Source organism: Epinephelus fuscoguttatus, linkage group LG2, assembly GCF_011397635.1.
Source record: "Epinephelus fuscoguttatus linkage group LG2, E.fuscoguttatus.final_Chr_v1".
Classification (NCBI taxonomy): domain Eukaryota; kingdom Metazoa; phylum Chordata; class Actinopteri; order Perciformes; family Serranidae; genus Epinephelus; species Epinephelus fuscoguttatus.
In genome coordinates this window covers 38,027,227-38,037,594 of record NC_064753.1, presented here as the reverse complement: position 1 = coordinate 38,037,594, position 10,368 = coordinate 38,027,227, and the positions used below count along the sequence as shown (strand labels likewise).

At 39.8% G+C, this 10,368-nt stretch overlaps 1 protein-coding gene across 1 annotated transcript; it reads left to right on the top strand.

The window, feature by feature from the left end:
* Positions 1 to 10,330, top strand: cops2 (COP9 signalosome subunit 2). The gene is made up of 13 exons (XM_049562731.1): positions 1 to 159; positions 666 to 779; positions 889 to 966; positions 1,052 to 1,177; positions 1,298 to 1,387; positions 1,484 to 1,561; positions 2,119 to 2,293; positions 2,413 to 2,591; positions 2,854 to 2,906; positions 4,762 to 4,859; positions 4,965 to 5,047; positions 8,458 to 8,516; positions 9,742 to 10,330. Exons 1-13 carry the CDS (start codon positions 106 to 108, stop codon positions 9,884 to 9,886), a joined length of 1,332 nt encoding a protein of 443 aa, XP_049418688.1. The 5' UTR covers positions 1 to 105; the 3' UTR covers positions 9,887 to 10,330.
* The last annotated feature ends 38 nt before the right edge of the window (positions 10,331 to 10,368 follow it).

Sequence of the window (10,368 nt, the reverse complement as noted above, 5' to 3'; positions counted from 1 at the left end):
CCGTTGCTTCTTGCCACCCTGACACACCACCTCCCCACCACTGCAAAACACAGCACAGGCCGGGCTACTGACTGTCCCTGAATAAGAGCAAGGAAGACCCTCAAGATGTCTGACATGGAGGACGATTTCATGTGCGATGATGAAGAAGATTACGACCTGGTATTTGTTGCTGAAATTATTTACCTTGCGCTTCTAGTTTGGCCGTTTGTCCGCTGAGCGCTGACAGTTAAGGGCCCACAGTACGGGCTAGCTAACGTTAACGTTAGCTGTTTAGTTAGCATGGTGGCTAATACTGACAGCGGGTGACTAGCGTTAGCTTCCTAGCTGGCTAACGACAGTTGGCTTCAGCTACCATGCAGTTTGCTTCTATCAATAAACATTAACCATGCTGAACAGCTAACCAATGCTTCATGCGTTGCGCTGTCGTTAGATTCACATTACAGGCATGCAAAGCAAACCGACCGGCTAGTTAGCGAGCTATGTCGTTAGCTAACTTAACGTTAGCTCAAGGCTCATACTTGCAGAATAATATTCAGGGGCAACCTGCTACCCCTACCTTTGTGTTAGCTAGCCTAGGGTTTCTGATATGCTTTGTTAGCAAACGTGTAACTTGTATGTTGTAACTGAATGTTGTTATATGAACTTTGATGTATGTTTAAACTCAGGAATACTCAGAGGACAGTAACTCAGAGCCAAATGTGGACCTGGAGAACCAGTACTACAACTCCAAAGCCTTGAAGGAGGATGATCCCAAAGCAGCACTCAGCAGTTTCCAGAAGGTGGAGTGATACTCCATAAAAACAAACCATCCTCTATAGCTTTCTGCTTGTCTTAGCTATCAAAAAGCACAATATTTACTGGCATATTTTGGTTTTATCATGTATCCAGGTGTTGGAACTTGAAGGAGAGAAAGGAGAATGGGGATTCAAAGCACTGAAACAGATGATCAAAATCAACTTCAAGCTGGTAGGCTCTGCAACATGTTACATCATTTGTTTACACCACACATGAATTGTGTTTGAGTGGTTTTCTGTGTGTTCAAACCCCACAGACCAACTTTCCAGAGATGATGAACAGGTACAAACAGCTCCTTACATACATCAGAAGTGCTGTCACCAGGAACTACTCAGAAAAGTCCATCAACTCAATTCTGGATTACATCTCTACCTCCAAACAGGTATGGGTAGACAATATGAAACAGAGGAAAATCCAGCTGGTAGTTACAAATAGTGTGACCTTGGATCTTGCACTGCAAAGTGTTATAAATTTGTCTGAAATGTGTTTCCTGTGTCACTAGATGGACTTGCTACAAGAGTTCTACGAAACCACGTTGGAGGCTTTGAAAGATGCAAAAAATGACAGACTGTGGTTTAAAACTAACACGAAGGTACACAGATTTTCTTCACTGATTCCAGATAGTTTTTATACGTCATTTCCCAGTGAAACAAATGCTCGAACATGCTCTTTTTGTCCCTCTCTACAGTTGGGGAAGCTGTATTTAGAGAGAGAAGAGTATGGAAAACTGCAAAAGATCCTTAGGCAACTTCACCAGTCATGTCAGGTAACTAGATCTTTTTTTTTTTTTTAACTGTATATGGAATAATATGTTTTTTTTTTGGTTTGATAAATATCAGAGGTTTTATGTTGCGTATCTCATTAGATATACAATGGCCACTCAGTTTGTTAAGATGATCTGTAAAGAGTGTCAGTATCTCAGTTTATATGACCAAATCATTCTTGTGTTGAAACAGTTCTTTCTCAAACATGTAACCAGTGATTTAAAAGTGTGCTTTGCAGAATTATCAGTTTTATAAACATGCTCGCCAGTGAAAGTGAAAGTATAGGTACCTTGTCGCTTCCTTTTTATAAAGCCTGACCGCAGTGCTGTGGTGGTACACACCCATAAACATGCCAAATTGCCATTAGTGGGCTGTAGCTCATGATTTAGAAGGATTACTTCTGTATGAGTCTATAGGTTGTTTTGTAGGAAAATCCTGCAGTGTATCTTTAATGAAATAAGTGTATCTTTAATGAAATAGAAATCATGTGTTTTTTTCCTCATGTATATACAATATACACATATAGAAATTGGTTGCTCTATTTTTTTTCCATCTACAGACAGATGATGGAGAGGATGACCTGAAGAAAGGCACGCAGCTGTTGGAGATCTATGCTCTCGAGATCCAGATGTACACAGCACAGAAAAACAACAAGAAACTGAAAGCCCTGTATGAGCAGTCACTTCACATTAAATCTGCCATTCCTCATCCGCTCATAATGGGAGTTATCCGAGGTACGGTGGCGTACATCTCTCCCCCATTCATAGATAAGCTTTTTGACAAGTTAGACTGTCACTCTATGTACTGTCATAGCTGTTTGCTGAATGACCTGTGCTTGTTTGCTCCTGACCAGAGTGTGGAGGGAAGATGCATTTGAGAGAAGGTGAGTTTGAGAAAGCTCACACAGACTTCTTTGAGGCCTTTAAAAACTATGACGAGTCCGGAAGCCCAAGAAGGACGACATGCCTGAAGTACCTGGTCCTAGCCAACATGCTGATGAAGTCAGGAATAAACCCTTTTGACTCTCAAGAGGTATGAAAGTAATCATTACCCTTTGAAATTTTTGCTTTTAATAACAAAACATGTACTGTGTGTAAGAATATAAACCATGAGAGATGCAGACTAGTGGTTGCCACATAATTTGTGAAGTTTAATTTTTGATAAAGCACAGCCAGAATGTCTTTGCAATAATCACAATAATTTGCTCAATGAATATGGAGTTTTGGTCCTCTATCAGTTGACATTTACTCAAGCTACAGTATCTGACATAACTTTTCATATTTTTTTTCCAAAGGCCAAACCCTACAAAAATGACCCGGAGATCTTAGCAATGACAAACTTAGTAAGGTAAGCATACAGTGATGTTTTTTTTTAGTTCTTTGTTTATCTCAAACGTCTTCTTATATCACCTGTTATTTTATGCGCGATAATGACTTCTCCAGAATCCCACTTTTTATTTAAGTGCACCGTGTGTGTGTGCTTGACAGAGGTTGTGTTAGATTTTTTTCTTTGTCTGTCATCTTGATGGATATAATCATAAAAGTTCCATCATAATCTATTATTACCTGTCATTTTTATTTCTTGATAATATTATATATTAAATAGCATTTAATTTTCATTCTTTTAATTTACACAACAAGCTTTTCTAAGCAGGAGTGTAGTGCTATTTGTTCAAGTACTACATTGCAGTTATGACACGCGTGCATGCATGATGTGGCTCATTTCAAAGGTTATGTAAACACTGTTGCTATGGTAGAAAGTTTGCATACATTAGCTAAATATAGCTAAAATGAAAGGATGTTTACTGCCTTCATCTTAACTAGTTAACAGTGAGCTATAGACAGAGAAAATTAATTGAAATCACTGTGCCACTCAAAGGCTACCAGCAGCTGCCAGCAGCTTATAAGATGGAATGTTGTCTTGCCTGTTACTCAATGCATTGTAAACCAGTTAACTTAAACAATACAACAACTTTGACACATCCCTTTGTTTTTATTGTCCCTCTTTCACGACATATGCTTTAGAAATGATTGGATATTACAGCCTTTAAAAGATCTATATGAATTTCAACCACGTTATGCGGATTGCAAACATTCTGTTTCCTCACTTTGAGAAAAAAAGAGGCAGTATGTTGTTATCCGGTGTTCTCTACAGCACTACTCCCGTTTATAAGGCATGGGGAGAAAAGATAAGCAGAGACAATGACCATGCAAAGAAATTTTGGACACTTAGCTACTGTGACATTTTGCAATCATGATGTAGCCTACTAATAAGAGTGGCTAAAGCCAGTTAGACAAAGAGGTCATGTAAGATCAAAGACTGAACTAGGCGGTAGCTCATTACTGGCACATGCCACCAATTGGACAGGGGTGTGAATTACTTAAATTGAAAGTAGATCACCATCAGTGTTCTTATCTGTCAAAATGACAAATTGCTTTCAGATTTTTCCATCATTGTTTAAAAATTCAGTCAGTGACTATATATTCGGCTGACGCAACCTCTGGTGCCGGCATGCCCTCAGCATACAGTACGTGGTGCACTTGGCTGTGCTTTGTGTCCCTGCATCTTTGTATCACAACAACATTGTTGTGAAATTGTTGGTGGCTGAAACTATAAAAATAGATGAGGAGTGCTGGAAATGAAACATGTTTCCATAATATTTTGAATGTATTGTCATCTCTTGAAACTAGATGCTTTACTGTTTCAGCTGTGGTTGTCATTCCATGTGTTCCAGTTGCATATTAGTTCTAACAGTTTGGTGTTTTCAATGGATGCCTCGTATTTCCTCTTAGTGCAAAATTATACATTACCAACAATGAAGTTCTAGATATCATTTATACCATTTGCCAAAACAATGACGTGTCAACATTAGTGTACATTTCACAGTATTTGTATATAGTATGGACCATGACTATTGTCTTCCCCAAGCCTGCGTTTGCTTCCTTGTTTGCTTTCTTTTGTCCTCATTGTTACATAAACAACTGGCGTTTGTCAGATTCCTCAGGTTCCATGTATAAATGTGACACTTTTATTGCATAAACAAGAAACTAAGGACGCACACCCGAAACTGTAATAAGAATAGTGTTTACATAAACTCTGATATTTTGAAATGTGTTTGACAGCTATCAGGATGAGAGTCTCAGTGAGGGTCACATTGACACAATATATATATTATAACAACACTGACTGTTTTTCCTTACAGCGCCTACCAGAACAATGACATCACTGAATTTGAGAAAATCTTGAAGACAAATCACAGTAACATAATGGACGACCCCTTCATTAGAGAGCACATAGAGGGTGAGTGGTGAATGTGACTTCACGTGACTTCAGTCCATGTGTGTGATAAATGTGTTGGAATAACATTTTTCTGAAGTGTAGTTAATCGTTAATGTTGTGTTGCAGAGCTCCTGCGGAACATTAGAACTCAAGTACTTATCAAACTCATCAAACCATACACGAGAATACACATCCCTTTCATTTCTAAGGTAAGTCCATGTGATCGAAACATATTCTGCACAGTGACTTCAGCTGTTATCTTTCCTCTGTGATCACGTTCTGTTGGAGTATTATTAGGCATTCATTTTGCACTGATGGGCTTGTTACTTTGTCTGGATCTTTGTAAATGGATTATTTTTTTAATGGGTCCGTATCAGTCATATCAATTGAGAAAAAAAGATAGATAAAGATATAATTGGAAGAAAGCACAAAGCGATCTTCCAGGTGCAAGTGTCAAAGAAAAAACTGGTGATTTGGTCTCTTTGCAGTGTTAGCAGTTGGTAGCAGAGGCAGAGTTTTAGTGACATACCTTAAAGGTTCTGTATGTGACATTCATAACATTAATATAGCAGCAAACCACTATTTACTCTGCAGTCTCTCTTTGTATTGGCAAGTTTCTCTGTGGTTTGTTGTGGTAAGCCAGTTTGGCTACATTTGCATATCAGTGCATGTGGGTATCCTACCGACTAGCTTATTGCGTTGGCTTTGCACTGCACTCACAGGGCAGATACGCTGATATCGGGATGGCATAGCAACCCACCCTCCAGCTCCCCTCGATTAACACTGTTAACTCCATCAGCTCTGTTGCCGTTGTTAACCACAGTTTATCAATTTAGCACCGTTAGCAGCCAGCTGCGGGGTCAGCCACCTCAATGTTGAGACCCATGTCAGACAACTCATAGCTTTGAATAGAGTTTACCGAGGTTTTTTCGTGTTAATTATTTTCTACAGTAGCTTTCTTCTAAATTAGTTTTCCACACTAGTATTGCAATTTTTTTTATCACTATAATTTTTCAGCTGTGCGCAGGGTCCAAAACTAACACTCGCCAATTACGGGTAGATTTTGTCTCTGGCTGGTAAATTTTTAAGACCACTCGCCACTCTGGCGAGTTATTTTTTTTTTTACCAGCAAAAAATGCATTTTTTGTTACTGTAGAACGGTGCTGGTATCGGCTGGTTTCCTGGCAGAGTAATGTGTGTTTCAGGCAGAGACGATCTTTGGTCACGTAACGTCAGGACCACACCGCCCGCGGAAGCGCTGTGAATAGCCTCGAAGCGAAGCCAGTTTCCTTCCGGCGCCCATGTTAACCGATTGTGTCATCCACACCGGCCGCGGAGCAGCCCTGCAGTGATCGTTTCGGCGTCTGGTCTATTTTCTGCGCGAGCCGCGAGCGAATGTGTCAAGTCGGGCAAGTTACCCATGATGGAAAAACAGTCCCAAATGTGACGGAGACAACAGCTGGGAGCAGAACCGCTTGTCGACCGGCGTGGAGAAATGCGCGTCTGACGGCCGAGATCCACCGGGCACGTCAGCAGCGCGACACTTCTGCAGCGCGAGTCCCGTAGCAGCTCGCCCCCCTGTTAATCAATTACAGCTGCTTCACCGGCAACGGGAGCGGTGCGGCAACTCTCTGAGGCCGTTTACACGTACACGGTGATTTTGATAAACGGAGACATCTTCCTTCGTTTGTGCCCTTCGTTTACACGCAAACGGAGATTTCTCCTCTGAAAACGAGTCTTTCTAAAAACTCCGGCCAGAGTGGAGATTTTGGAAAACTCCGGTTGCGCGTTTGCATGTAAACTGAGATAAACGGAGATAAACGGAGTTATAGGCAGCCGACGTCACAGTATGCGCCGTAACTTGCGCCTGTGTCAAAAGTGCGACCTATGTTGCTATGGTGACAATGGATGCATGGAAGGCTTGAGCTTCTCGTTACACTGCCACCTACAGGTTTGGCGTGCTCTTGTGTACATATACACGGGTAAGCGTAAACGAAGATCTTTTTGAAAACGGAGACGGTGAAATGTCCGTTTATGAAAATAGCCGGCAACGTGTAAACGGCCTCTCTATTTTTGGCTGCTCTGCTATTTTTGTCGCGCTACGCTCCCCTACGCGACTCTCCAGCAGATAAAAACTACATGAAATAGTGTGCTAAACAAGCACCATGTGTTTTTAAATGAATAAACCATTATCAAAGGTGATAGGCCTATGTGATGTTTTTTTTTTTTTTCAGGCATTTACCCATGTTTATCCGTGACATTGTGTAAATGTCTGTGGCGGACATTTGAAAGCGAGTAGATGACAAACAGTAGCCTACAGTAAACTTGTAGATAACTTAGATATATATGTAATAACTTAGGTGGAAAATGCTTTAACATTTCATGGCTCAGCAAACGGTAAACAACCCCGCTGGCTTCTCTATGTGTCGCTTCCACGCAGTCAGTGGAGCCCAAATGAATACGCGGCGATGCTACGCTGACGTGACGCTTACTTTTGCAGCCGGTGGAACCCGGCCGTAATGTGAACGGGCTCGCGCGAGAATTTCGGTGAGCTGCGATCGCTGCCCAAACGTACCTGAACAGCCCAGCACACAGGTAGGCCTGTGTGTTGTGTCAGAGGAGAAACGAGCCGTTCACATTTCTCTCTTTGTGGCAGGTAACCATCCACAAACCTCACGGCACTTTAGGGACTGTTCTTTACTTATGAAGGGACTGTTCTTTCCTTGTATGTTAATCAGTTGGTGCAGTTTCACTTAAGTAAAAAAAAAAATGACTGAACAACTTTCACTTGTATTGGAGTGATATTTGACCAAGAGTATCTTTACTTTCACTCAAGTCATGTCGTTGAATACTTTGTCCATCACTGATCAGACATTCATGTTTGTACGTATATTTATACGCATATTGTACTGCAACGCCCTGCTGTTGCAGTCTGGTCGATCTAAAATCTTATGTCTCAACTGTCCAAAGGGGACTGAAGTCAGTGATTCATGTAAAATTCCAAAATAAAAGATTCTTTTTGTACTGTAGTAAGAATGCTACAGAATTTATTAACCCAAATATTACACTTAACTATTGAAACAGTTATTCATATTTTAGCATACATTATTACTAATATTAGTGCACACTATTAAAATATTGATTGAGAATCGCATACAAGACCCAAATGACGTGCTAAATAATACTGATAGCAAATTACAGCACTTAAAAGCAATTTTTATTTGGTTGGCTGGTAAAATATCTGCCTGGCTGGTGAAAAAGTTAGTTTTGGACCCTGGCTGTGCGGATTTACAAAGCAAAGTTGAGGGTGTATCTTAGATGAAAATAACAACAAGAGGAGTTTAAGTATTGAATTAAGGAAGTAATGATTGTATTTCTTGGGTTAATCTCCCTGTACACATGACTGTCATGAATGGTATTCTGTTAATACTTTTTCAACACATTCTCTGTATTTGTTCATTTATTTACTTATTAGTTTATATACTTGCATTATAGACTGTATGCACAGGTCTTTTGCAACGCAATATGTAGTCTGTGTATGTAGTGTGTTCTGCACTTCCTTGTCGACACACTTCTTTACAGATAAGGTTGAATCTTGTCTGTTCTCTTTGTGTTTCAGGAGCTCAACATTGATGTGTGTGATGTGGAGAGTTTGCTGGTGCAGTGCATCTTGGATAAGTAAGTTTCTCCCTCATGTGCCTGCCGAGAAGTCAAAGAAAAAAAAGCTCCCTTCCTGTAAACGGTTGTTGTTCCTCATAGTTTGCATCCTTTGACGTTAAGCAAGTCAGGTGTTATGAATCGACAGTTTCACTATCTTCTTGTACTAAATTAATCTGCTATTTACAGCTTCACGTCCCAGCTGTTCTGGTTCTCTGATGTAAATGACTTTCACTAGGAGGTGAAAACACCAAATAATCTCCTCAAAGCTGTTCAGTAAAAATGTTTAAACCAGTAATGTTGATTTTTTTTTTTCATAGTTGCCACTGTGCTCTGATATGTTGCTTGTTAGTGTGTTATGCAAGTGTTTTTTAATTAATGGCACTCATTTTGGAAGCATAAGCAACTGGAAAGACAAAAAATATTTTTTATAGTGGACTCTTTAGGATTATTTGGGGGATTTTAAATCTAGGCTATCTCATTCATTGTCATTCATTGTCTTAACTACATTATCCCACAGTTAACAGCCAGATCAAATATTCTATTGTATCTACAAGAAGATTGAGAACTGTTGAATTGGCATTTTAAAGCCCAAACTTTTCAAAACTACACAAATAATATAGCCATTAAATTCTATTTTTACATCCTTAAATAACTCCAATCCTACACTTACTGCTCTTCTCCCGTGTCACAACACAAGACAGCAACACGTCACTAGATAAGTTTCGCATGCACTTACTCCTGTACTGCCATATAAAAATGATTAGGGTCAGAGATCATTTTGTCACACTTATGCTGAGATCTGGAACGAGATCCCATACTACATGAAAGCAATAACCTCTATTACACATTTCAAACACACATATAAACACTCTGATGGAAGGACAGATGTGCAGCCACTGATTTAAATCCCATGTCCCATTTTACTAACTCCACTTCAGTCCGCTACTGCAATGTCTATGTAGCTGCCTACGGTTAGATGTTTTGCCTCTGCTGATTTTTAGTTTTTATTTTGCATTGTAATGTGTTTTGTTGCATAACAGGAACCTGCTCAAAACCAGTTTTTAGCTGAGTCAGGCCAGTTTTAACTGTTAAACACAATGTTACTTTTAATCCCTTTCATGTATAAATATATAAATGAAATGAAAAGCTTAATTGTAAGAGCTTTACTAAACTGTGTGGAGAATATTTTGATAATGCAACATGTGTGGCTTCTCTGCTTACTTTCTTTCTTTCTTTTTCTCAGCACAATCCACGGCCGAATTGACCAAGTCAATCAGCTACTAGAACTGGACTACCAGAAGAGAGGAGGGGCTCGCTACACAGCTTTAGACAAATGGACAAATCAGCTGAACTCTCTCAACCAAGCCATTGTCAGCAAGCTCACATGATGGCATGTAAACTCAAGAGACAAGGAAAATGGCATGTTCAAACACATCCATAAAGTATGCTACTGTGCTTCTTCAAGTAAATCCTCTGAGACAAGATGCACAGCACAACTTTTGAGAATGCCACCATCAATTTCAAGAAGACTCCAGGAACCGCAAGAACGTGTTCAAAGTGTGTTGTGTTGTCGTGATGAGAGGAAATCACCGACACTTTTTTTTGTTTTTCGTGTTCCCGATTGGCAGATCCTTCCATGTGCAACACACAAATGCTTCAGTTGTTTAAAAAAAGTCCAAATGTGTATGAAAACGTGTACACAGTATTTTAATGTATACTGTTGCCTGTTGGTAATAAACGGATTTCTCTCAGCACTAAAAGGATTCAACTGCCTTTGACTAGCAACTGTTTTAACTCTGTGACTGGCGGGTAGGAGTTGAATAAAACATTTTAACTGTCATAATGAAGACAAATAGAAATCTTTATTTTA